Source organism: Arabidopsis lyrata (genome assembly GCF_000004255.2).
Source record: "Arabidopsis lyrata subsp. lyrata unplaced genomic scaffold ARALYscaffold_5, whole genome shotgun sequence".
Classification (NCBI taxonomy): Eukaryota; Viridiplantae; Streptophyta; class Magnoliopsida; order Brassicales; family Brassicaceae; genus Arabidopsis; species Arabidopsis lyrata.
The window spans coordinates 17,441,378-17,469,255 of record NW_003302551.1 but is presented as its reverse complement, the minus strand read 5'-3'; the positions used below and the strand labels follow the sequence as shown (position 1 = coordinate 17,469,255).

At 33.9% G+C, this 27,878-nt stretch overlaps 5 protein-coding genes and 1 long non-coding RNA gene across 9 annotated transcripts in view; 2 read left to right on the top strand and 4 right to left on the bottom strand.

The window, feature by feature from the left end:
- Positions 1–2,017: 2,017 nt before the first annotated feature.
- On the bottom strand, positions 2,018–4,142 carry LOC9314100 (dof zinc finger protein DOF3.6). Of its 4 annotated transcripts, none has more exons than XR_002332211.1 (3): positions 3,958–4,136; positions 2,235–3,376; positions 2,018–2,133 (listed from the first exon to the last, which is right to left on the bottom strand). XR_002332211.1 is itself a non-coding variant. In XM_021026764.1 (3 exons), exons 1-3 carry the CDS (start codon positions 4,009–4,011, stop codon positions 2,369–2,371), a joined length of 969 nt encoding a protein of 322 aa, XP_020882423.1. In that variant the 5' UTR covers positions 4,012–4,142; the 3' UTR covers positions 2,018–2,368. The 4 variants fall into 4 exon arrangements, 3 of the variants coding, with proteins under 3 accessions (XP_020882423.1, XP_020882422.1, XP_020882421.1); XM_021026764.1 differs by having other exon boundaries at positions 2,018–2,583; positions 2,677–3,376; positions 3,958–4,142; XM_021026763.1 differs by having other exon boundaries at positions 2,018–2,583; positions 2,656–3,376.
- Positions 4,143–7,812: 3,670 nt separating this feature from the next.
- On the top strand, positions 7,813–9,973 carry LOC9312365 (very-long-chain enoyl-CoA reductase). Its single transcript, XM_002877985.2, has 4 exons — positions 7,813–8,101; positions 8,271–8,310; positions 8,846–9,600; positions 9,707–9,973. The coding sequence occupies exons 1-4, from the start codon at positions 8,033–8,035 to the stop codon at positions 9,773–9,775; spliced, it is 933 nt and encodes a 310-aa protein (XP_002878031.1). The 5' UTR covers positions 7,813–8,032; the 3' UTR covers positions 9,776–9,973.
- Positions 9,974–10,062: 89 nt separating this feature from the next.
- LOC110228189 (protein ALP1-like) lies at positions 10,063–12,703 on the bottom strand. Its single transcript, XM_021024798.1, has 2 exons — positions 12,285–12,703; positions 10,063–11,287 (listed from the first exon to the last, which is right to left on the bottom strand). The coding sequence occupies exons 1-2, from the start codon at positions 12,463–12,465 to the stop codon at positions 10,257–10,259; spliced, it is 1,212 nt and encodes a 403-aa protein (XP_020880457.1). The 5' UTR covers positions 12,466–12,703; the 3' UTR covers positions 10,063–10,256.
- Positions 12,704–13,400: 697 nt separating this feature from the next.
- On the bottom strand, positions 13,401–16,197 carry LOC9312364. The gene is made up of 4 exons (XM_021026409.1): positions 15,693–16,197; positions 15,433–15,607; positions 15,110–15,156; positions 13,401–15,014 (listed from the first exon to the last, which is right to left on the bottom strand). The coding sequence occupies exons 1-4, from the start codon at positions 16,151–16,153 to the stop codon at positions 13,637–13,639; spliced, it is 2,061 nt and encodes a 686-aa protein (XP_020882068.1). The 5' UTR covers positions 16,154–16,197; the 3' UTR covers positions 13,401–13,636.
- Positions 16,198–16,701: 504 nt separating this feature from the next.
- On the bottom strand, positions 16,702–22,743 carry LOC9314099 (probable LRR receptor-like serine/threonine-protein kinase At1g07650). Its single transcript, XM_021023990.1, has 24 exons — positions 22,641–22,743; positions 22,338–22,512; positions 21,654–21,752; positions 21,466–21,534; positions 21,306–21,377; positions 21,137–21,208; positions 20,985–21,056; positions 20,833–20,904; positions 20,682–20,753; positions 20,533–20,604; positions 20,380–20,451; positions 20,227–20,298; positions 20,048–20,113; positions 19,881–19,952; positions 19,759–19,794; positions 19,533–19,591; positions 19,045–19,436; positions 18,773–18,968; positions 18,560–18,706; positions 18,351–18,469; positions 18,049–18,259; positions 17,726–17,954; positions 17,473–17,626; positions 16,702–17,352 (listed from the first exon to the last, which is right to left on the bottom strand). Exons 1-24 carry the CDS (start codon positions 22,738–22,740, stop codon positions 16,990–16,992), a joined length of 3,063 nt encoding a protein of 1,020 aa, XP_020879649.1. The 5' UTR covers positions 22,741–22,743; the 3' UTR covers positions 16,702–16,989.
- A 4,722-nt stretch (positions 22,744–27,465) lies between these two features.
- Positions 27,466–27,878, top strand: part of LOC110228669 — a 2,153-nt gene continuing 1,740 nt past the window's right edge. Inside the window, exon 1 of the long non-coding RNA XR_002332137.1 lies at positions 27,466–27,569. This is a non-coding gene — a long non-coding RNA (uncharacterized LOC110228669). The remainder of the gene's footprint in view (positions 27,570–27,878) is intronic.

Here is a 27,878-nt window from a genome sequence, read left to right as displayed (position 1 = left end):
TAAAGAGAGTGATATATATGAATTTGGGAAATGAACACTTTATTTTGAGGGCATTGGTTTTTGCAAAAGCAGATCCAAAAGGTCCAGATTCCACAATCCCTTGGATATCACCACTCATTAGGCTAGCACTCACAATAAAATTTGGTTCACTTTTAACGCTTATAACTCCGTTTGTAAAACAATCAAAACTTCTTTTTCTTTCAGCTTTTGATAAAAAAAACTTAGTTCTCTATTTTTCATAAAATGTGTATTGATCTCGTACGGTCGTACCCTCAACGTTTGTATATCTTTACAAATAACATTTTTATAATTGATTAATGAATTTTCTATTAAAATAAAAATAGGGAGTATGGAGCTAGAAATCTAGCAAAGAAAATGAAATATATGATTGCTTCTCTATCTCTCTCTCCCTTCATGAATGTGTTGCATGCATAAGTGTGAATGTGGATGTATGTAGTATGTACCCTATATATGTCCGTGCTTTTGACTCATAGATCAGCGTCCTGGTCTTACGTTAGTTTTGTCCCTTGCGACAAAAAATCCCAGAATTCCTTATAACTGAATTTTCCATTGTTCTTTAGCTCGTTTTAGTGTCTTCTTTTTCTTTGTTCCAAAAACTAGGAACTGAATTATATACAATTACACACATCACAATATAATATTATAGTACCAGTGTACCACTTACATGCATCATTATTATGTTTAAAATTTGAAGTATATATATCTAACTACGTACTGTAGTCAATTTAGGTGTAGATTCACCATATGTGTTGTGATGTTTGAAATAAGTTCTTTGTTTCGAAAACAAAAGTGTATTGGTCATATGTGTATTAGAACTTAGAAGAAAGATATGGACTCTAAAAGAACAAATATATATTTTTGACAACAAATAAGACACATTTTGCAAAGTAGGTTAAAAGGTCATCTTTATTTCCAGATAAATGACATCTCTATGTTCAAAATAACACATTCATGCATTAACTAATCATGATGATATATAGTCTATTGGTTAAATGATTCTTCATGGGTTGAGACTTGAGAGATTAAGCATGGTTTCAGTCATTCCATTGTATTTTCAATAATAGTTGGCCATTATGAACACATTAAGTGGACAAAAAATACATAAATTTTCTGAAATTTGGAGATTATTCTGATATTCGGTACATAATTCTCAAGTTTTATTTTAAAAACACACACACATATACATTCATATAAAAAAAGTTGGTCTCAAAAGGGTTGTGGAAATGAAGCATATATCGATCGATCGAGAGAGTAGCGAGCGGTATAATTATTGTCATATGACTCATATCTTGTTACTAGGAACCAAAGAGCCCTAGGTCAGAAGATAAATAATTTGTCCTGCTATATATATCCTTAGTCGAGCTTGAGTTGTTGAAATTTACGTTATATTATTATCTTGTTACGTTACGGATGATTATATGTTATAAAAGCATGTTTTCTTTCAAAGAACCTACAACTTTCGTTTATAATAATCAAAATTTTGTTGTATCTAGGTATATCATAAGGCAAAGCCAAAGGCCTTCAGAAAAACTGAATAAGAATTCTTTGTATGATATATACTTGCAAAAATATTTTATGAAGAAATAGAAATACTGTTAAGATTAAGTCTTTTTATTTTCTGAATAAATAAATGCAAATAAAAACATTTTCTTTTTAAACAATCGAGTCATATATTAATACACTGGATCCGTTCCATGAATAATGATAACAAAGTAAGTTTCTCGTGGGTTATGAAAATTTAAAATCTCTTTTTTTCGTTTCATTTTCTTTTATTTTTTCCGTGTATTTGGAATGGAAAAAGGAAAAGAAGATAAAGAGAAAGAAAAAAAGAACCAGAGTAGAAGTTGGACCAAAGGAAAATATATAGATGTTATATTGGAAAAATAGTTTGAACTCTTAGCATGTACATTCGGCATAATTTATTTACTTTGGTCATAAAATTGGACTTAATTACGTTTAATATACATTACATGGTCTATAGATGTCTCATAGTGGGTCCAAGAAATTGAGAATTCGATGATTATTCAATGAACACACAAAAAAGTTTCCATCATCAACTCTTGAATTCATACATCACCCACACCTCTATATATATAGCCAATAACACCAATTCTGATAAAACATAAATATCACCAGAAGCCAACCAATTAACATACTCACACTTAATTTGAAGATCTTCTAAAAGATAAAAAAAGATAGTTTTATAACCATACCTTTCCTTTGAGCCCCAAAATTAGCCTTTGGATATAGCTGCATGGTTTGATCTCTCCTCAGTAATAACACACATGAAAAGCGATCAATGTACAACCCAACAAAAGAATCATCAAGAATAGCTAGTGCTGAGTACTTAGAATGAGAGATGGCCTGTTGAGTTGTTGGAGCTGAAACCGGTCCAAGAACTATTACCTCCCCATGATGTGTATTCATCGTTCCTGGCTGAGTTTATGTTGATATTACCCAAAAAGTTTCTTGATAAGTTATTCCCTCCGTCCCCATCCCTACCCCGATCCTGATCATTCTCTTCCGCCTTCACATTTCTCGCTTGCGCGGCGCCATCCCCGCCTGAAGCCAAATCCATCAAGGGCTTAGACATTAGCTGATTGGAATAATCACTACTCTTTTGTTGAGAATCACCTTGATTAACACCTCCATTACCTTCTAGTAATGGATATAACGCATTTGAAGATTGCACCAATCCCGTAGTGTTGATCAAGAAAGGGAATTGCTGAGCTTGTTGTGATGAAGGTATTCTCCATGGATCCAAGATCCCACCACTGGAACTCATACCACTTATCACGTTGCCTATTTGAATTCCGCCAAAATCTAATCCAGTATTGCTTGAATTGTAATCTCCAAGGCTTTGGAGAGGAGGCAAGATGGGTAAGTTTGAAGAAAACCCCGGGACTTGACCGTAGCTAAGAAACTTGCTAGGGTTTGAGTAACTTGGGCGAGAAGTAAGTGGTGAAGTAGTAGTATTGTTATCAGTCGAGACCACGACCGTAGATTTCGATCTGGATTTGCTTCTCTTGTTCCTCCTAAAGCCTCCTCCAACAGGAACATTCCTCAGGGCACCGCCACGTGTCCAATAGCGGCGACATGTTTTGCAGAAGTGGCGAGGTTGAGTAAGACTATAGTTATTGAAGTAACAGAACTTTGTATTGGTTGAGTCACATCTAGGGCAATTTAGAGCTGCTTCAGGCAATGGGACTTTCGCGATCCGAGCACGTTCCACCATTGAATTCACTGTAGCTTGGCTCGAGCCAGCCTGAGAAGCCGGTGGTGATGAGAGCTGCCGTAAATAATTATTAGGGTTCTGATCAGTTGGGACACAGTCTAGCTGATGTTGGTTCCCTTGCTGCATATTAACGTATAATTGGTACTTAGTTTTCAGGATAATAATAAAGCAGAAACAACTTTTAACGAAAGGATTCGAGTTTGAAACATTGGTCGGATACAAAAGAAAATAGATAAAAATTGAGTCTACTTTGACAAGAATTGCAGATTTATTATAGTTTTTCAACAAAGCTGCAGAAAGAAAATGGATAAATAACTCAGATTACAGTCATAGTAACTTTAAGTTTTTTTTTGAAGTTTAATTCGATGGCGGTGTAAAAAGCTAAACAAAGAGAAATTCATCATACAAGGAAAACAATATAGATAACTTAACAAAACCAAACAGAAAGTCTTGAAATAGAAATAAAAGAGACCAAAATTATAATCATCATCTTTATATATATTTTCAGGTATATTCGAGAAGACAAGAAAAAAAGAGGGTTTTTATCAACTAACTAAAGAATATTTGTAAGTACATACGTGCGACCACAGTAGCTAGGAATTTTGTCGAACAAAATCTCATCACCTTTCATAAATCTTGATCGAACTTGGAGCAAAAAGGAATGAATCAAGAACATCAAGCTAATATCATAAACTGATTACCTGCTGCCAGTTTTGTGAATCAAACTGATTCACTGGAAGAGATGAGAAAACCATCTTTGAATTTAACTTTAAATCCTTTTTTAGGTAAGAGGTCGCCTAAATGGTGGGAAATCACATCATACAAGAAAGAATTGATCTAGAGAGAGAGAGAGAGAGAGAGAGAAGGGAGAAGCTGAATGGGATAAAAAGAAGAAGAAATGAAGTTTCCTTTGTTTAATTTATTGTGTTTCTTATTTCTCTTTACTCTTTTTTTTTTCTTCTTCTATATAACAATGCTCTTTTTTCTCTTTCAATTTTCATCATTCTTTTAGGCTCTTTATTTCTTCTTATTTATTATTACTAACCTTTTTGGAATTAAGTGTCGATTTGAACAAGTTTTTTGTTTGCTTATTTTTGCAAGTCAATCATCTACGTCATCGTTTCTTGGTTGTATCACTGTATATATATTTATCACGTATGAATTTTATTTCATATGTTATACTGATATTCATTACACGCTGCTTTGAATAGTATACTATTTTATTTATTCCAATATGTTTAAATCTGTTGTTGAAACCATATATATTTAACTGGTATATTAACTATATAAAAATTTGTTTACTTTATAATATCTAGTTTTGATGATGTAGAAATTTTCACTAAAAATTAATGCTATGATGATTTACATATCATATTTCAGAAGGAAAAAACATATATATCATATTTCAGAAAACATCAACATCTCAAATTTATCATTTTGTATATACAAATTTACCTAAGCAAGTAATAATTTGGAGCTTGTTATTAGATGAATTCATACAGTGATTTAAGAATGTGTTTATAATATATAGATAGATGTCCGTATAAAATTGATCAAATCACTTCACTACAACATTTGGTTGAAGAAATTAAAATAATTATGTATATGTGTGTACTGTGTATGTTACTTGTGATCAATCAATGAGCAAAAGACGAGTGAAATATATCGAAGTTGGTAGATAATTCACTCCTTGTCCGATCCGATCCCACTTCCTAAATATATTGTATATTTCATCAGCAACGATAAATTTTGGATTAAAATAACTTTATATATATATATATATATATTTCTTTTATGAGAGAAACGACAAGGAAATAGAGTTTTCTTAGCATGTAAGCTTTTTTCTATTGCATACGTTAACAATGGTGCCCAAAAAAGAGATGTGAAGAGCGAGAGTGGCCATGCAGAGAGAGAAACCCTAGGCACCTCCTTTCAATTTTTAATTAAAAGGTCAAAAAACAACGAGAGAGGCGAATAATTGGATTAATTAAAAAAACAAAAGATTTTGAATGAATAAAGAAACAAATAAAGGTGAATGGGTAGTGGGGTGGTCTTTGGTGGAGTTGTCACAATCGAGTGTACCTTTGTTTTCCTCGGTATGACCCAAGTTTCGTTTTTCATAGTATTATAGTTATTATTCTTATAATTATCGCCATTGTGGTTTTTGTCATATAAAAATAAATTACCTTTGCATGGAGAGATTTTTGATTCCGAAAGTTCAGTTTAAGAATGATGTAAAATTCCTCTGTTAAGCAAAAAAAAAAAGGCCTTTAACAAAAAAAAAAAAAAAGAATTGGATGTCGAAGAATTAAGAAGAATATTTTGGTGCTATAATTTGCAGCAGAAGATAAAAAACTAGAAAGTATAAACCAACAAATCAAATCATGATGATTCTGACACGGTTGTTTCTATTTTCTTTCGTGATTCTTAATGTGACCCTAATATAAATTACTGATAACATTGAATAATTGGAAAAATATTTCGAATTATGATCACCAATCTATAATTTGATGATTTTAGAGGTTACAAATATGAGGGGTACGTAAGATTAGTAAAGACGGACATGTTGTAGGAAGGTGTCCCAGTCTGCGATTTTTAAAAGAAAGATTTGTGGTCCAAATGTAAAATTTAATCAGACCTTCTTTTTAATGGACCTCACTATGTCGACACATAACATCAAACATATCCCTAACTCTATATAATTCATAATCAGGATGTCATTTACCAAAAATAAATCGCTAACGATAATATACATGATATATATTTCAATGTAATAGCAAACATGTCTGATCTCACTATATAATCATTATCTTTATAACTTTTTTCGTATCAACTAAAAATTATCAACCTAAGACAAAACGATTTTTAGTCGATATATATGTTGCGCTTTGAAGTAGGTGAACCAGAGGGATAATGGAGTGTCTTCATTTATATATTAGAGAGCTATTGGACAAGTAGGGAAGAAGAAACTTAGCTCGCCGAGATGCAAATACATAGTGTTGTGTTTCACTTCTATACGGTGAGTAGATGATGAGGATTTGAAACAGTTTGTCAATTAATCTTTCAAATTCAAAAAAGTAGAAAAATTGTATGAAAAATATGATATGGAAAACTAAATTTATAGATATTCTGTTTTTTTTTTTTTTTCTATAAAGGAGCACTAATCTTTTAGTTGTTTATAAAAATTTATTATTTAAAAGAAGTTCGTCTTTATAGAAATGTGCATGCTGTTTTTTTTATTAGTAACACATTTTCATGCAACAAGAATCTTCGCTTATCTGTAGTGTACATCTCATGAGCCCATATTCATAGTTGTAAAGCGACACCTTCTCTGCAGCTTTTTCTTTCCTTTTTTTTTTGCATTCATATTTCACACAATATAGTATGAACTTTGATACAATATGTTCTCATATAATTTGATATTAATTTTCAAGATATTTAAGGTGGGAAAAATATCGATATAGCATCAAATGGAAATCGTTACCACGTGCCATTCTTTAGTAGAAGATTCCTAGATTCCAACAAGAACATGCACCTATATTTTCATTTATAAGAGAAAGGCTGCAAAGTTTAATATATAATGGTCGAAAAGATAACCATAATCTATTTAACTAGCTTAAGTGTTTTATGGTTGATCTGTGATGCCACTTGTACATCTGTTTTTAAAGTCATACTTGTAGAGTAAAATAGATTAATGGTCAAATTGTGGTAGCTAGATTGGATACTTTACACACGGAAAAAAAAAGTTTTTTCAGAAGAATGTTGCTCAGTTGAGAAAAATCTAGCTAGCTTTGTTAATTGAGGATATTAGTATGATGGTTAGTGATAGTATTTGAATGTACATTAAGGTGTTTGAATATCGCATGTTGTCGCCTTGGTATTTGTAAATGGGATATGATAGTTTGGTAATTAACGGTCATTATTATCCTTGCTTACATATTACTATGTAAATGTCATCATCTTCATTTGATCTTTGTGATCAACTAATCGATCCCAACCATATATAGATCATAAAGTACTATCTCTTAATTGATCCCAACCATTTCCTTGCGTTTTTAATTTTATCATTACTTTGTTTAACAAGTTGAGGATCATCTAACAGGACCATCCCTTTCATATTCAGAAAACTTAGGTTTTGTTTGCTACTCTTTTGGATTAATGCGCTTGACTTTGGATATGGATTTTTTTGTTGGAGAAGCAAAATTTGGTTGACCAATATATAACTAAACTAACACACTACTTCCATGTGGGTAAGCTGGGATCATTTATTATTTGCATCTTTTATACGACAGTGACAAGGATTCGTTCTCATTACTCAAAATCTCATTTCGTGGAATGTAAAATATAAAGGTAATTCCTAACTTTTTACTGTATTGATACATCATTTTATCAACATGATGGACTTCTGCCCTCACTGTATTGACTAAAATTCGAATCCAAACCGAAACTAAAACCTTACCAGATAATAATCTATAGTTGATTCACAAACCGAAATTGAATGATTAACTAATAGATCCTTAAAACAAATTAAAGCCATTATTTGGAATTGCCACAAATGTTTTTGTTTGGACTAAAAACCAAAAAAGTGAACTAAAATAAATGGTCCCAAATCCAATCGCGTAAGTTGGGAAGATAGTTAGTTCTCCTACTCCCAACTACATCCTCTTCAATGCTCAATCTCTTCTTCCTCTCTATTTAGTTTCCTCTCTCTCTCTCTCTCTCTCTCTCTCTCAATTTCCTCATCTGGGTCTTCCTCGTTTTCTCCGCTTTAGCACCATGAAGGTTACCGTCGTCTCCCGCAGCGGCAGAGAAGTCCTCAAAGCTCCCCTTGACCTCCCCGATTCGGTACTTTCTCTCTTCTCCGATCTGCTTTATGTTTTGATTAGTGGGTTTGTTTCCAAAATGTGATTGAAGGTTTTTGTTCTTCAGTTTGCTTGCTCAATGTAGGGAAAGTTGCATGCTTTCTGTTTTTAGGGTTCTTGATTTCGATTTCGTGTGTTTTTGTTCTTCGCAGGCGACTGTTGCTGATCTGCAAGAAGCGTTTCATAAGAGAGGTAAAAGTTTCAAAAGTTTTCATTTTTACTTGACCTTTGTGACTTGTCGAATGTTGGAATAGATCTAATCTGAGTGTATAAGCTAGTGTTAGAATGTCATTTTCTATTGCAGTTTTTATGTGTTTGAGTTCTACTTTTAGAATTTAATGCTTATGGGTTATATAATCAAGATCTATGTGGAAGCTTAAGTATCTAAACATAGTTTTGCTTTTGAATCAATCATCACAACCTTTTGTCATTAATGGATCAATCCCTTTTAGCCAAAAAAATGTTCACTTTAGATTGTCCATTAATGACAAAAGGTTGTAATGACAATTATCTGAAATCTTCTTCTTACTGCAATGTATAATCAGTGTGTCCCCATTATGATTTGACCGTATATATATCTCTTTCCTTCAAATCTTAATCTGGTTTCTTTACTGTAAGTGTATTAAGCAGAGATCTTGAAGTCTTTTTCTTGACATCTTGGATAGAATTAATAATGTATTATGGTATTTCCTTCTATTGTGTGATTTGGGTTTTGTTGTTTCAACAGCTAAGAAGTTTTACCCGTCGAGGCAAAGACTGACTCTTCCTGTGGCTCCTGGATCGAAAGAGAAACCTGTTGTCCTCAATAGCAAGAAATCACTCAAGGAGTACTGTGATGGAAACACCAACTCCTTAACTGTAGTCTTCAAAGACTTGGGGGCACAAGTTTCCTACCGCACGCTCTTCTTCTTTGAGTATCTTGGCCCTCTCCTTATCTACCCGGTCTTTTACTACTTCCCTGTTTACAAGTTTCTTGGCTATGGAGAGGACCGTGTGATCCATCCGGTCCAGACGTACGCTATGTACTACTGGTGCTTTCACTACTTCAAACGGATCTTAGAAACGTTTTTCGTTCATCGGTTCAGCCACGCAACCTCCCCAATCGCGAATGTGTTCAGGAACTGTGCTTATTACTGGAGCTTTGGTGCTTACATTGCTTATTACGTCAACCATCCCTTGTACACTCCAGTCAGTGACCTTCAGATGAAGATTGGTTTCGGGTTTGGTTTGGTCTGCCAAGTCGCAAACTTTTACTGTCACATTTTGCTGCAGAATCTTAGGGACCCCAATGGGTCTGGAGGCTACCAGATTCCACGCGGTTTCCTCTTCAACATTGTTACATGTGCCAATTACACTACCGAGATTTACCAATGGCTAGGATTCAACATCGCTACTCAGACTGTTGCAGGATATGTTTTTCTCGCTGTTGCTGCTCTAATCATGACTAATTGGGCTCTTGGAAAGCACAGCCGTCTGAGAAAGGTAAACAAAATCTTTTAGTTTTTTCGAGCCTATATGATTTTAGCGGTACTGAAAAAACTCAAAATATATAGTTCTTATTGTGGATTTTTTGATATTGCTATTGCAGATATTTGATGGAAAAGATGGAAAACCAAAGTATCCAAGAAGATGGGTGATACTTCCTCCATTTCTTTAGAAGCCATTGTCGCTTATCACTGAAAGCTCTATTAAGTTGAAAATGAGACTTTCTTTGGTTTCTCTGTATTTTTTGGGTCTATGTATTGGTTATAACTTGTTTATTCCTTTTGTTTTAAAATGTTTTGAAGTTAAGAGAGATTTAGAATGTACTACTTCTTTAGTTGTTTCTCACGCAAACCAATTCCTCTTATGTATCGCATACTTGAGTCAATAAGAAAAATGATTACAGTGACAAAAATCAGTCTATGCGGCATTCTATAGTGACAATTGCAATGAGTTTAGACGTCGATGAAAAGTACAAGTTGTATAAACTAAAAATAACATTCATAAAATACACATTTTTGTTTGTCTCATAAAAGAATATTTCAATAGATCAAATCAAACGATAAATGCTATGCTAAACAAAATTACGAGAAGGAAATAGAAGCAAATAAAGGTTTTATAGAAAGACCAGAAGAACCGGGAGAGAGAGAGAGTAATCAAGCTGAAGAATTTTTCCCCCACAATTGGTCAGAGAGTTCATCTCTCAAGACCGATGAAGCCTCATCGGCAAGTTTGCAGCTTCGTTGTCTGTAATTCATGTCATGTTGCTGAGACAAAGGTTGGTCATCCAAAGTCTGATCATCCATATCGATAAGAATGTTGTGCAGCAAGCAACATACAAAGATTATCCGGGGTAACCGGTTTCTATCAGGCATCCACATTACCCCGTTTATTATCCTCCACCTGTCTTTAAGCTTCGACAATGCCATCTGCGTGGCTTTTCTTGCCTCGGAGTGTCTTTTGTTGAACTCGGTTTGAGGAAGAGACATGGGTTTGCCTTGGTATGGAGTGAGAAGCCATGGAAGAAGAGGAAAACCAGAATCACCTACTATGTATTCTCTTAGCTCGGTTTTTTCTGAGAGCTGTAACTTTTCCCCGTTCAGTCTCTTCCCTTTCTCAACTAGTTTGAAAAATCCTGAGTTCTTGAGGACAACATCATCGCTTAAACTTCCAGGCCAACCAGCGATTACATCAAGGAATCTCATGTCCGGGTCCACTACAGCCTGCAAAATCATGCTGAAGTTCTTTTCTCCGTCCAACCAAACTTTGTTTGACGGTTCCACAGCAGGAAGGTTCATAACAATATGTGTAATGTCGATAGCGCCACAGCAGTTAGGAAGACCTGAGATTTTCTCAAACTTTGATTTTACTTCATCGAGTTTCGAAGGCCATGAGATATGGTGCATTGCTCTCTCTTCCATTGATTCTACAAAGCGCCAAGTGATTTGGGAGACTGTTGACTGGTTCATCCCAAAGGTCTCTCCAATAACTGAGAGAGATTCGCCAGAGCCAAGCCTCCTAAGCGCCACAGCTACACGGTCATTGAGAGATAAAGGTTTCCCATTTGAGTCGCTGAAATTTGCAGGCTTTGCTGTGAAATCGGCTTTCACAAGAGAGCAAATGTAGTCAAATGTCTTCCTTGATATTTTGAAAACTGACTCAAATGTCTTTGGATCCGTTGACCCTCCTGACAAAGGAGATAAATATAAAAAATACATGACATTCTCATAGTAACTACAAAATCAACAAGGTATGCAAGATAAAGCTTACTGTTCTTTAATACAAAGACATATATACATGGTAATGAAGTCGGTGTAAAAGAACCATGCTGATCCATAACTGTTTAAATCACTTTAAATAGCTCATACAACACTGGACTAGCTTAAATCCAACAGTCGGAAAACTAAAAGAAGAATGAAAAAGCAGAAGAGCTAATCTGCACCTAATGACCTATCAATTGGTTATCAATTATCATCGACCTACAAGCAAATTTACACAAAGAGAGACAATGGAAAGAAGGCAAAAAACGTCTACAATAATCAGAACATTCATTACTGAAGTGAGGCATGGAAAACATCTGGCTGAATCTTCACAGAGAGTTAATAATGTCATAATCAGAAAGCAATGAGAACTTTTACAAAACAAAATTAACTTCCAGGATGATTACATAGACACAGTCTAGTCAGAGTCTGCTACTCCCAAATTGGTTGTAAAGATTCGTATATTTAAAACCAAAATAGTAAACAGGCAAAAAAACATGCTCAAAGTTATCTAGACGAGTCTAAGTAGCTCCAAAGTCAAACCCTAGAGCCTTAAGAACAACTTCATCTACACTAAAACCACTTGCATGGATCCATATAGCTCACTTAAGTTAGCAGCCACCACCAGAATGGAATAAGAACTCACAAACCCAGAAAGTACCAAATCAATAGATGGAAACAATACTCGCATGTACAAAGTAAGATTAAAGAACATCTCTTGTCTACATTACTAAATCCAATCTGAATTTTTATCCTCTTCATGAAATTTCTCATCTAAAACCCCAAAAATCAAATCAACATTCAAAATTGCAAGTTCCACGAATCAGAATCCAGAATTCGATTCGCAAAAATGCTTCAAAAACCATAAACTCTGCCAATGCACAATCACCACGACACCACCAAGAAAACAAAAAGAAGAGATACCAGAAATACGGCGAGAGAATCCATCCCACCAATCCAAAGACTGAGAGGATGAGTCGTCGTCGCCGTCGTCGTTAGCGGAAGCGGCGGCGGAGGCGGAAGTAGCAGCAGCAGCGAGCAATACGTTCCGATCGACCTTCTTCTCTGCTCTCTTCTTCTTCTTAATCGTTTTGATAGGTCCCATCTAAACCAAAACTTGAGAAAACTGTGAGAGAGAATTTGGAGCTTAAACTTAAAGCATGCAAATAGAGAAAAGAGAGAAGATTAAAAAGTACAAATAGCAGAGATTTGGGGTAATGTGATTTGATTTCGAGTTTCAAAAACAAAAAAAAAAAAAAAAACGTGGCCATTGGTGTTTTTTTTTTGCCACTTGTTTTGTTGATTAATACTAGCAAAAAAGGGTATTTTAGAAATTAGAGAGCCTTTGTTTTTTCCGCCAAGAAATTAGAGAGCCTTTGGACCAACTTTATATATTTAGTTTCTGATTGGTAACACACATAATAACGTTTTATAATGCAACTACTGTATGCAAATAAATGTGCAGTCTAGGTTATGAATGTCTGTCGTGTAACCGCTTCTTTGAATCAAATTGTTTTGTACCAGTCATTTGGTTGACCATAGGTGTTGCCAAGTGATTTTTAAAGACAAGTTATTGTTGCGTTTGTCACCCATAGCCCATGAGTCCTCTGGTGAGATTTGGACGTGTCCTTATGGAAGGAAACCGCCACCCATTTGCATAACAAGCCTCTGCTACAGTGGATTCCTATAAGTCTAGGTCCATCCGATCCAACAAAGTCTATCAGTGTACACCCATGCCATGATGATCATACAGAAACGTGCTTGTTTTCCATCACCTATGCTGCATCTCAATAAAGATTTGGCAATTGGTCTCAGAGACAGCATTTCTTTCCTACCATATCTACTGTTTTAAGAGAAATCTTATACCTCTCATAGTGTCCAATAGGCATAGACTTTTATCTACTCTTGAATCTATTGGATTTTCAGTCTTTTTTATGTCAAGACTCTTCGTTTGTTACCTTTATCACTTCGTTTGTGCCAACATTTTTAAGATCTTGGTGCTTGATCTATGTAATGTAGAGAGAATTGGAGCGTCAAGAAAAAACCAATATATTTAACTGATGACTCATCTGATATGATACTTTTGGTTTTTAGAGCATTCTATGAAAGATAATAAGACAATACAGAATATAAATTTATGGTTTCTAAAAGAGGACCAAAACTCCACTCTTCTAAGTGGTCCACGTCCTTTCCATATTCCTCAAACGTAAAATTCAAATGGAAAAGCTTAAACATTTTGTTACAATGTTGAAGCTGGCTTTGTAGAACTTGTGGGATCAGCCTTGTTTTTGCAGCTTCTTAGGGCAAGCTGAAGAAAGATGACCTTTTTCTCCACACTCGTAACAGTTTCTCTTTTTGATCTTACCAGTGCTAACTGCAGATGTTAAGCTTGCATCATTAGCTCCATTCGTCACATCAACAGATATCGGAACAGTAGCATATGTCTCATCCATGAAAGAACCACCATTGTTCTCAGTGTCTCTTGTTTTCGTTTGAAGACTATAGCTTGTTACCTGAACCGGTCCTGCCTCAACAGTCTGGTGTTCCAGCTGGGAGTTTGTGTGAGCAGTGTTTTGAAGCTTTTTGGGACAAGCAGTAGAAAGATGACCCTTTTCTCCACACTCATAACAGTTCCTCCTTTTGACCTTACCAGTAGTGCTAACAGCGGATGCTAAGCCTCCATCATTAGTTTCATTTGTAGCAGCGTATGTCTCATTCATGTAGTAAGAATCACCAATATTCTTTTGAAGAGCATAGCTTTGCATAGCCGGTCCAGCATCGACAGTCTCTTGACCCAGCTTTGAGTTTGCCTGATCATCAGCATTTTGATGCTTTTTGGGACAAGCATTAGAAAGATGACCCTTTTCGCCACACTCGAAACAGTTTCTCCTTTTGATCTTACCAGTGCTAACAGCGGATGCTGAGTATCCATTATTAGTTTCATATGTCGCAGCGTATGTCTCATTCATGTAGTAAGAATCACCACTATTCTTTTGAAGAGCATAGCTTTGCATAGCCGGTCCAGCATCAACAGTTTCTTGACCCAGCTTTGAGTTTGCCTGATCATCAGCATTTTGGAGCTTTTTGGGACAGGCTGTAGAAAGATGACCCTTTTCTCCACATTCATAACAGACCCTCTTTTTGATCTTACCGCTGCTAACTGTGGTTGTAAAGTAGTTTCCGTCATTAACTTCGTCAGCCCCAGCTAAAGCCGGTATTGGATCAGCAGCAGCATAAGTCTCTTCCATGTTGTACGAACCAACATTGTTCGTTTCACCAGGTGTATGATCTGTACTAATATTTGCAGCTGGTCTGTCTTTAAGTGCACAACATACCTTGACAGGTCTTCCGCAAATAACCTGCTGATCCAGCTTCAGCGCGATCGCCACAGACACGCTATCCTTGAAATCCACATGTGCGTACCCTTTAAACTCCCCTGTTTCTTTGTTTTTACCCAACCGCACAGAGTTAATTACGCAGTCAGAGAAGAGTTTCCGTATGTCACGCTCTGTTGTGTCCCAGGCTAAATTCCCAATGTATACCCTGTTATAGCCATCCACCATTTCTGGAGCGAAGCCAGAAGATGTTTTCCTTCTGGGAACGAAAGGGGTGGTGGTTTTCACATATTGCTGGATCGTCAAAAATCGATCACCCCTAGTAGTAAAGTAAAGTAAAGAACAATTACTCAACCATATCAAATGTGAACAAGGAAGTCTTAAATATTTGAGTCACGGCTATAGACTACTTACATTGCAGCTCTATCAAAAGCCAAAGCACGTTTTGCACCATCTTCAGTCTGTAGAAATGATACCAAATAAGATGTCAATACACACAGTCAACGTAACCAATGTCTTATCTTCAGCCACAAGGCAAAAAACTAAGTTCATCTGCCACTATGAAAGAAGCCTTGATTAGTTCTCTGAAGTTAAACTAACTCTAATGTCTAAAACCGAAAACAAGAAAGACCTATGTTCTTATAAAAACAAAAGCTGCATCATATCAATGTCCTAGAAAACTAAAAAGCAGATATCCCAAGAGGAGAAACACAGCAATGTTACATGAAAAAACTTACTTCAAAAGTGATGAAGGCAATACCACTGAACGCACCATCCTCAGGACGCATCTTGCAATCAACTTTAGTGATGACTCCACAGCTTCTGAAGTAGCTACGAATCTCATCTTCTGTACTCTGATAAGGAATACCCCCAACATATAACTTTTTAGGAACAACCCCATCTTCCTCTTTACTGGAAAAAAGAAACATCAAGTCGATTAATTTAGATAAAATTGGAAAAAACAGAGCTTCAAATAAAGTCGATTGAACAAACTTACTTGTCTGTATTATTAACTTGAATCTCTTCTACCTTAACCTTCTCTTCTACATTTCCTTCCTCAGCCTTCTTTGGCGTTTTGTTTACCTTTCTCTTCTTCTTCTTCTTCTTCTTCTTTTTCTTCTTCTGGGGTTTTTCCTCTTCCTTAGTTACTTCATCTCCTTCTAATTCGTCGACCTCCACAGTATCGTCTCTCTTTCTCTTCTTTCTAATCTTCGTATCAGTTTTCTCCGTTGACCCACCAATCCCAACTTCATTCTCTGTGACTCCGTCGTCTTCTCTAGCGAAAGTTTCGCAATTTCTTCGTTTCTCTCTCTTGGACAATCTGGGTTTGTGGCTAGATGAATCAAGGAGCAATTTCAGAGACTGAGATTGTGGATTGGTTTCGGCTACAGAGACAGATAGTGATTTAACCAAATCTTGTCGAATCCTCTGCTTCAGCTTCTTGTTCGACAGCACCATCTTCTTCACCGAGACCGCCAAAAACAAAAACAAAAACCCTAATTGGATGATTTTTGATACCACCTAAATATGGGCCGGGCTTCATATTTATTATGGGCTTTTTATAAAGCGTCTACTTCTGTAACAAAGAGCCCGAAAATGTTTACTTTAACTGCTCATTAAATGTTGTACTAAAGAAAATCAATCTTTTGATACAAAAATCATTCTTTCTGATTCAGAAGGATTATTATTATTTTTAATTAGAAATGAAAAAAGAAAAAAGAAACTCGAAAATCAACAACTTTAAGTGTTCAGATAAGTTTCCAACAAAATTTATCTTAAACTGAGAGAGTGATGAAAAAAACCAAACGAGTAAGTATCACTTTGGTTCCTTTTTTTCCTCAGATCGATTCGGGGGAAAACCGGAAAAGTAACAAATTGTATTAGTTACCAAATCCCTAATGTCTATTCTTCTTGTATGTAATATGTGTGCTCGTTGGTAAAGTGTTAATACAATCAATATTCATATATAATACTAAAAAAAAAAAAGAATTAGCTAAGATCGGCGCCATTTCCACAACAATATAACTGTTATTGTAATTAATCTTTCTTTATGATTTTTTTAAAGAGAAAACTGTTAGTTTAAGACGTAATAAATGTAGACACAAGAGTCATTGATAGATTGGTTATATAACATGGTTCTGATTTTAATTCGCTAAGAATGTTTAACATAAAAACATCTTCATAACCATATTTTCAACAAACATATATAGTTTTTTCTTTCTGGAAACTAAGTTTGGATATGGTCACAATAATGTCATATCATTTGCTTAAAACAAATATGGTGTAGAGAATTATTACTCACACTCAAGTTCTGGTTCTTCTACTATTTCGTCTTTTGATGTGTTCTCTTCAGCATCAACAGAGTCAGTGGTACGAGGTCCGCTTGTGGATGATTCGCTCTGCCAAAAGAATCTCCTTAAAGCCTTCAGCTTCGGGTTCACTGCTGAGAAGTTTGGGTCCGACAACAGGTTTTTCATTGCGGTCTTTTCCTCGAGGAGACTCACGACCTGCGACATTTTTGGCCTTAACGCCGGGGACGTGTTAGTGCACATTAGCGCCACGTTCAAGATCACCATTGCTTCCTCTTTTGAGTAAGCTGAACCTAGCACTGGGTCAACCAAGTCTAGTAAGCATCCCATGTCTTGCAAAACGTAGGCCTACACGTGAGGAAGAAGAGAGAAATAAATTACCAAAGTGACTTTGTTTTTATTAATTTTCTGGTTTATTGTTTAATCATCAGAGTTTTCAAAGAAGATGAAGAGATGGAAATTTGTTACCTGATCAAGAAGGCACTCCAAGTTCTCGCTTGGTTGTTTGACGTTTGAGTTACTCTTTCCACTGACGATTTCAAGGGCAACGACGCCAAAGCTATAAACATCTGCTTTTTCGGTCAAATGACCCCGCATGGCGTATTCCGGAGCCATATATCCTCTGTAACATGCAAATGTATAGAAGAATATCAAGAAAAAATGATTCTCTTGAGAACTTTATACTTGGAACTCATTAATTATTAAAGAGACGAATACTTACGGTGTTCCGGCGATACGAGTGTTGATGTGCGTGTTTTCATCATCATTCAGCTTTGCCAAACCAAAGTCAGAGATTTTGGCATTGAGATCCTCATCTAGCAACACGTTGCTCGCTTTAATATCCCTGTGCACAATCTTGATCACAGATTCTTCATGGAGAAATGTTAGTCCTTTAGCTATGCCCAAACAAATCTTCTTCCTTGTTGGCCATTCTAATTTCAGTCTCGATCCTGTCACATAGGGACTTTTAGCAAATATGTCACCGGATAGATGATGATATACATGGTTTCTAGTCTTTGGAAATCGTAAATTTGAAGAACAGACCAAATAGAGCACGAGAAAGACAGTTGTTCTCCAAATACTCGTAGACCAATATCAGTTGCTTCTTCTCCACACAACATCCATATAGTTTCACAAGATTTGGATGTTGTAGAGATGAGATCATCCCTAATTCATTCACAAACTCTCGGCTTCCTTGATTGGACTTTGAAGACAATTTTTTAACCGCAATCGTCCTCCCCTCGGATAACACACCCTACACCAAGAAAATGAGAGCCACTCTTAAACGTATGCATTTTTAAGATTTTCACAGAGTAGAAAAACAGAGAAAGTTGAGGATAAATAACCTTGTAAACAGAGCCAAATCCACCTTCACCAATCTTGTTTGCTGCATCAAAGTTATTAGTGGCCGCTTTTATATGTCGAAGAGTGAAGGTTCCAGTCTGAAGATCTAAACCCCTCAGCTCTGTATATATAATTCAAATCAAAGCGTTGGTAGACACAAAGAAGCAACCTAGACAAAAAAAATAGGTAACGAGCTAAACTGTTAAGAGACCTTTGTCCATTGCATTTTTGTAACACCTTCTTTTCCACAAGCAAATGATCACTGTGATGATGACCACAATGAGGATTACTGCGGCAACTATAATTCCTACTATTAGTAGGATATTCTTCTTGTCATCATGCTCCGGAGATTTAAAATCTGCCAATAACAAATGCCATCATCTCTATCCGCTAATAATTAAGATATCAAAGTAAGATTACTTACTAGGTTCAACTGATATGGCTGAGATCATAGGGCCGTAAACTCCTCTAATTGGAAGCGTAGTTGTCCCTTTGCCAGCCCACCTCAAGCTGATCTTCAGATTGTGATTTGTTACATCTACCAAAAATGTCTTTATGATTGGCTTCCCCGATCCACCAGCAGCTTCTTTAATGTTGAAGTTTTTAATCATCAACTTATCCTGCGAGCAAGTTATAAATAAATAAGTGTCCAAATGTTATGATGATTTACATTTGTTGGGTTCGACAGAGACGTACCTGAACATAAATATCGAACACTCTTTTCCCAAGACTGTAGAATGTATTGTCGCTGGTAAATATTATCTCTGCGAAGTGGAGACTCACAGTGTACTCCCCATTGCCGAGACAGAGTCCGTAGTAAGTCAACAAGAGAGGAGAAATCCGAGCCGTCTTGTACAACACGAAACTTGGAGACGAAGCATCAGCTAATAGTGTAGAGGTGTTAGACACGGTGTAGTCATCCACTTCTGTAAGATCATTCATGAAGTGTCCGGTGCTGCTAAATGCCCAGTGCTTGTCAGAGCCATAGACAAATGTAGTTGGTCGTTGACCCTCTACGTTAGCTTCGTATGTCTTTTCTTTAACTTTTATTTCATCTCCCCCACAGTTTATGTACAGCTTATATTTGTCTGCAAATCGTAAGTGTTTGTAAAAATATATAAATATTAATCTACATGCATAAGGTTCTCTCAGAGAAAGACAATAATTACAGTGTTGTAACTTACACTCTCTTTTAGGCAAAAGGCAAGGGAAGTGTTGGAAGTAACAAGGGTAGCCCTTATATCTTAAAAAAAAAACACCAAATTCAGAGGAAAACAGAAAAACCATCATCAATCAGGACTTCACTAATTCATAGCTAAAACATAAAGACATATATTTGAGAAACCACAATTAAAAACAGCCATAAAGAACAAATAATCATGTTTTACAATTGGAAACATGGTTTCTTACGATTCATTCCACATGGAAAAGCTTTCCACCAAATTCCTATAAATGAAGAACAACGTCATTATCGTTTTCTGAACGTATGCGCAAATTGTTTATGATTATAAGAGTTATTTGTAAAAACTTACGCATTATTTACTTGGTCACAATCACCACTAGGAATTGAACTCTGGAGGGTGAAATTGTTGGAAGATATATCTCTGCAAATAAAAGTAGAACAGAGATAATTCAAAAGGTCGCTATATATATATATATAGTTGTCACATTTGAAAGTTAGGAAGTCATATCTCCATACATATTTTTGTTAGTTTCGATAAAACTGTTTGGAACACCCCCTGTGAACTTGTTTCCTGCCAAGTAACTGAATAGAAAAAAGTTTTCAAAGATAATCTTCATACATGGAGAAGAAAAAAAGATTCTAAACTGAGAGACTTATATAATTTGTTACCTAGAACGAAGTTAATTAGTACTTACATATAATCTGCTAACTTCAAGTTGGCTAATGATGACGGGATCTTGTCCGTTAAGAGGTTAAAACTGAGGTCACTACACAACAAACATAATCAAGAGCTCGGCTCTAATTATCCTGTTTTTTTTCCTCGATGTATCTTGATTATTATTACTTACAGTGTTTTGAGACTCGTCATATCTCCAATATATTTAGGAATTTGTCCGTATATGTTGCATCTCCTCAACTCCCTGCATCCAAAGTTAAATGGTGGATGTTTTCTAGGATATCTTTTACTGCATACACAAAAGATAAATTGTGTTTTAACTTACAATGTTTTGAGAGACTTCAAATTCTGCAGTGGAGGAAAGGAAGACGATTTTCCTCCTAGATCGCTAATCTGGCTGTCAAATACAACAAAATAAAGCAAATTTGTTTCATCAAGAGGAAAGGCATTGAAAAGATTAAAGAGGTGCCATACAGCTTGACCAAGCTAGTAAGGGCTGCAGTACTGGAAGGTAATGGACCATCCAAACCACTACCAAACATCTCCCTGCAAAATATTACTTTAGTTCGTATGTCCATATATAAGGAAAGCTAGAAACTCAAAAAAAAAAAAAAAAAGGTCTTACAAATGAGATAACTGTGTCCAGTTTCCAATGGAATTTGGTATCTGACCAGTAAATGCATTATCACTAATCCTCCTACCAAATACAAGAAATATAAATATATTAAATCAATAACAAACAAGGAATTCGTTTTTCATATGTTATTGTATCCATACATATCAGTCAATTTTCTAAGTTGTCCGAGTTGCTCTGGCAAATAACCCGTAAAGGAATTTGAAGAGAGAAATCTGCAACAAGGTCAAATGATAATTATCAAAGAAAAAATTTACATGATTGAAAACGAGATGAGGGAGAGAGAGATATATACAATTGTTTCAGATTAACCAACTTTCCAATCTCGGGAGAGATTGGTCCTGAAAATCTGTTTCCCTCAAGGTTCCTGTACAATTTCAAATGACTAAATTTGTTAGAACATATTCCCTCAAGGTTCCTGTACAATTTCAAACAAGTATCCACAGCAAGAGAAAAAATCATACAGAGTTAGGAGTGACGTAATGCTGGTTAACACTTTTGGAAATGGACCACTTAATCGGTTCCCCAAAACCGATCTGCATATGTCCATTGAACCAAAAAAAAAGACATTAATCATTAATTAATTAATTACACAAAAAATAAAAATGAAGACAATGATCTTACAAGCTTTCTAAATGCATTGATGCCCATTCCTTAGGAATTGAGCCAGTAAGACAATTACGGTTAAGGTTCCTGCACCAAGTCGTATGCATCAAAAATCATTATTACACGATTATATATATAAAAAAATTCATTATAAACATTAAATTTTGAGAAAGTAGGAAAATTTAAAGTCCATTTGTTTTTCTTACAGAGTTTTGAGATAACGCAGCTGAGAGAATTCTGGGGGTATAATGCCTGTCAAATTCTGCGACGTCAAAACTCTGCAGACAAAGAAAAAACGATGGACTCTCGTAGGTATCAGTCATTCAGTATTCTTGGGAGACAAGCTACATATATAAGCAGGAACCTTTTGCTTAATTTTTTGGATTCTTCTTGAATAATTATGAATCATTATTTTGTGACGTATTTTTTTTTTTTTTTAAACCGTTAGCCAAATGACATAATTTTATTATTATTTAACTAGAACTAGAAGTATATTTTAGAATTACCTTAGTCATTCATTTGAAATTATCAAGGAAATGAAATCGAAGACAGTAAATGATAATCAGCGTTTGGACAACTAAACTAGCGAGACTCATCATGAATAAAACTAAAGAATCAAAGTTAGACTGTAAAAGATTTTTGTCCAAAAAAAAAGAAAGACTGTAAAAGATTTTAAAAATCCATAAAACGAGGTTTCTGAACAAAATAATTAAAGAAAGCACCTAACAAAAATACAATTATTTTAGCAATAGATTAATTGATTTTGTTTTTTGTAAATAATACTTTAACAACAACAAAAATACATTAAGGGAGTTAAAGCAAAACCCATTATATGAACGACTATATATTATTGTAACAAAGTAGGAAGTTAAAAAAAAAAAAAAACTTACATTGCGATAACGTGACACGATGAATTAGGAGGATGAAAAGAACAATCACAGGTGAGATTACTATTTATAAGTGGATTAGTGTTTACAATCCAATTCCCTTTTCCACTGCATGGATCATTGCTAAAGTCCCAATCTTTTTTCTTCATCTTCTTTCCTATCTCTTTCAGTGCTCTCACTTCCCAGTTTCAACCATTATCATCATTCATCATACACCAAAATTTGGATTAAAAATTTTAGTTATAATCAAAGAGGCCAACAATAAAATAATAGTTTCTATAAAAACACTAATTAAAAGAGTAGCACCTTCAACATCGTGGAGCTTCGTGGTGTTACAAGATTCAAAAATCCCACTGAAAAGCAATGTAATGGTAATAACGAAATACATAGAATGGGATGTAACCATGTTTCTCATGTGAGCGTTATGGAAAGCTAAAGCCAAAGAGAAAGCAGCGATGGAGTCGTCAATCCTCATTTCAGCATTTATTAAGGTTGTGTAACTTTTGTTGTATGGGATGTAACCATCATTTATTTGAACTTTGAAATCGTTGTATCATTTTGTTATTGCTGCTTACACCAGTAATGTACTTGATACAAATTAAATGGTCGCCCACACCATATTTAATACCCCTGTGTCCAATTGGAGAAACGAGATGGAAAATAGCGGCTAACGACTAGGATGTCAAATGGTCTTGATAACTATGGGGCTTGACCAATCCAAATTATAATGGTCTAGTTATGGTTACGCCTAAAACTGAAGCTGTTTATATGGGGTAAAAACTAATTTAACCCGCAAACAAATGAAGCGAATTTATCTGGAAATTCCAATAAATCTTAAAAATTAGAGTTTTTTAATTTGGGGGAACATGTTGCCTTACTCATTTCCTTAAAAATTATGGCTTAGTCTAATTACTTTATTCCTTTCGGCAAATGCAAAAACATATGATGTTGATTCTCTAAGTGATTCTTCTTTAGTTGTGCTTCCTTGCATTTTCTTATTTTCTCAGTGATATTTTACGCCAATAATGTGATTATGTCTTTTTGTGCCAAAAAAAAATAATTTTCCATTTTCCACGGAAAATGTGATTTCCCGTCAAAAATAAATATTTTTACAGTTTTGAGGAAAAATCAGATTTTGCGATTTGACGGAAAATACAATTGTTCGATTTTGACAGAAAATATGTTTTTGCAGTTTTGGCGGGAAAGATGATTTTGTGGTTTTCTTGTGTAATTGTGTTCATGTTATTTGAACCATGCCGACAGTCAATTGGTTTTGGTCTTATTTAGATATGGTCATATTTGGACTTTTACCATCAATGTTAAAAAAAAACACGTAAATAACCATTTAGACATGTCCATTTGGATCTGGACAACCTATTTAACATTCTTACTAACGACTGGTAACGTTTAATTCATGTAGTAATATTATTACGTGAAGTATAGTATACTCAGCAAAATACATAACGGCTTTGGATCATTTTGCTACCTAATTAAATTAACTACTCGACATTTCACTAATTTGGGTGTGAATTAAATTTGGGAGTCGAGATTTTCGCGTGATTCGGTAGTTCATTAGAGCGACATTGGCTAATATATATACATATCTTGATTTGCATGCATGTGATTCGACTCATTTTTTTTTTTTTTTTTTGTTGGTAGGGCGTGATTCGACTCATATGGGTGAACAAGTGAAAATTAAAACAAAGTGAGAGAAAAAATGGATTAGTTGGTAATCAATTTTGATTTTATCTTATCAATTAGTAAGACCGACTCCATTAGTTTGTATACGCTCATGAGTATAATATACATTATTCTCACAAAAAGGAAAAAAAAAAAGAAAAAAAAAAGCAATCTCTTAACGAAGCCCTTTCAGACCAAATTTTTCTTTACAATTAATTTTTATTTTATTTGCTAAGACTAAAATTAGATATTTGTGGTTGTAAAGTCACCTCAAAATACTTTTAAATGACAAAAAAACATAATTTTAAGCAACAAATTTACTTGCTTTTATCTTTCAAAGTCATGTTAAAGGTACACCATCAACACTGTTTTGTTTTGATTGATTAATTACTAAATTTGATTAGTAATCGTAAATAAAGGTGTTGACTTAGCTCCGTCCGTGTCTTTAATTAGAATCAACTATTTTTGTCATGTGTTTGGATATATTTGCTATATATCTCTCAAAACCATAAGCAGGTCCGGCTCACTCATCGGTAAGACCCGGTGCCATACAAAAAAAAATCTTATCTTTAATAAAAAATTTTTATATATATATATATATATATATATATATATATTTACAAAAAGTTATATTTCATAAATTATTTTGTATTTTATAGCTATTTGGACATGTTATTTTTGTTTATTAATTTTGGGCCTCAATATTACCTTTTAAAATAAAATTTTGGGACCTTTACATATGGATATTTTATAAAATTTCAGCATAATTAAATAATTAAATAATAGAAAAACTATGAATTTGGACCTTAAATTTGTTGGACCCGGTGCAAATGCACCACTTGCACATGCCAATAACCGGCCCTGACTATAAGTAATAATCTGTAGTTACGAGATTAAAACAAAATATAATTTTTTGCTTACAAAAAAAAAGAGAGAGATGAGATCTGCTACACTGTTCATGTTTTGGTTATGCTATCATGTTACTTGTTTTGACTCGGGTTCAAGGTAATATATCGGCTTATACTTAGAATTGATTGGTTAGTTACGAATTTTAAAGCTTTGAATTTGATTTGGGAATAATACTAATGCAATTAAGAAAATATATAAGGAAAGAGGTTGCATGGTTAATTTAGTTATTGTGTTTCTAATTGTTTATTGTAATATCGTGTGGTTCAGAGATAAAGGCTCGAAAGGCGAAAGTGTGTGATGTAGCATGAATATTTTCTGATCGACTTTTTAGGTGTTCCAATATTGGTGACAAAAACAATCCCAAAGCGTGTGTAGAAGCTTTTGCTGTGGAGGATAAAAAAAAAGTTTTCCAACACAGGTGTGTATGCCTAAAGAACTTAGCTGCAGGTGTAAAACTGCTTGCTAAGTTTACTTATTTATCAATGGAAAACATGAATAATATCTAATGTTTATTTTCCATTGTAATACTTTCTATGATCCGTTCAAAGTAATATATTAGCTTGTGTTTAGTTTTGATTGGTTACTTACAAATTTTGGAACTTCGATTGCGAAAATAATACTGCAATCAAGAAAGAAAGGAAAGAGGTTCTATATATGTTGCGTCTCAAAAATCTCTTGTCGTCCAGAAATGGAGGTTTAATAAAAATAATATTAATATAAAAATAATATTATTTAAATACTATAATAATAGATGAAAGAAATATGAATTAGTAGGTGCATAAGAAGTATAAATTAGTAGATGCAACGAAAATAATTTATACTGCAATTAAGAAAGGAAGGAAAGAGGTTGTACATATGTTATGTCTCAACAATGTCTCGTCGTTTAGAAATGGAGAACATAATATTAAAAGTTATTAATATAAAATAATAATCTCTCTGTATCAAAAAGATTGATTTTATAGAATTTTCACCCCAAATAAGAAAAACATTTAATGTTTAGTTATAAATGCACTATTTATTCATACTAAACCATTTCTCATAACTATTAACCAATAGTAATTCATCAAATTTTAAAATTCTCAATTAATGATTCTTGAAATTCACTATTTATTAACATTAATTGATAAAAATTTACAGAAAATCTATTTTTTTTATACAAAAATAAAACCTAAAAATCATTCTTTATGACACAGAGGGAGTATTATTTGAATACTACAATAATAGATGGAAGAAATATGAATCAGTAGATGCATATGAAGTTTGTAAAAAAAAATTATTGGGATCAAAACCTAATTTTCATCAAATAATTTACGAAATTCAATCAAATTTACACTATAAATAGTTACATGTTAATTTTATAGGAGTCTCATGACACCCTTAACCTCCTCTTACTACCGTCCCTTGTTAATAGGCATTGTTTGCCTATTGATGGATTATTTACAAATTTGGTTACATATATTCACAAATAAAGGTTCGACTTAGCTCCACCGTTATCTATTAGTAGAATCAACTATTTTTATTATGTATTTGGATATATATGATTGTTACGAGATTAAGACAAAACTAGATAACAATCCGCACTATGTGTGGGACAAAACGATTATAAACCAATTTTAATGTATTGATGATATTGAAGGTGCACGGTTTTTATATTATTAGATAAACGGTGGTGTATTAATGATTATCAAGATTAGTGAAATTTTTATTTATGTATTAATGTTTATGTTTATCAAAATTTATGATATATATCTGGGTATATTAATCAATATACAAAATATTAAGTACTTCATTTTGTATATATTTTTATATCTTAATTGCATATTTTAATTGTATTTTCGTTTTAATTAATTGAGTAAAATAAAAAAACATAAATTAAGTGGAAAAAATAAATATAAGTAAAACTAATGGCAAAATCTGTAAATATCTTAATAAATGTTGGGTTTTTAATTAAATAGATTGAGAAGGCCTATTAGAACGACACGTCAGCATGACATTTTTGTTAATCACACATGAAGAGAAGGTTATTTTTTAAAAATGCTTCTCAATTAATATATAAGGGATATGACTTTACGTATACATACATCAAGAGATAAAAAATTTTAAGTATTTTTAAGCATGAGGTCTGCTATAATGTATCGATTTTTTTAGGTATACATACATCAATGGTTTTTTTAAAAGTATCAGTTTTGCCGATAATTTATATATAAAAAATTTTATGACCACAAATAATTAGGTGGGGTATTTTTTTTTCAAATCCAAAAGTATTAGGTATTAAATGTCCAAATAAAAATTATTATGGGTTTTTTTGGGAATTTTCCCTTATTTTAAACAACAAATTTACTTGCTTTACTTTAAACAATAAAACAAGAAAATACTTGGTTTTAAATGATTATTAACTAAATTTTATTAGTAATCGCAAATAAAGGTGTTGACTTAGTTCTGTCCGTGTCTTTAATTAGAATCAACTATTATTATCATGTGTTTGGATATATTTGCTATATCTCAAAACTATAAGTAATAATTTACAGTTAAGAGATTAAAACAAAATATAATTTTCCGTATACAAAAAAAAAAAAGATATGAGATCTGCTACACTGTTCATGTTTGCTTGTGCTATCATGTTACTTGTTTTAAGTCGGGTTCAAGGTAATATATAAGTTTGTACTTAGAATTGATTGGTTAATTACGAATTTTAAAGCTTTGCATATGATTTATGAATAATAGTAGAGAAACTGTTAAAAATGCCCCTTTTTCAATACTCTTTTTCAAAAATGCCCCTTTTGAGAGTCTATTTTTAAGTTTCCCCTCTTTTAATTTTTAATGACCATTTTACCCTTATTTGAAACAAAATTAGGTCCACAAAATACAAAATATTTTTTGGCGGGAAAAGTGATCCCACAATTTTCCCGCCAAAACACTTGTTAAAACCTTTAAAATACTTTGTAAAATTTTCCC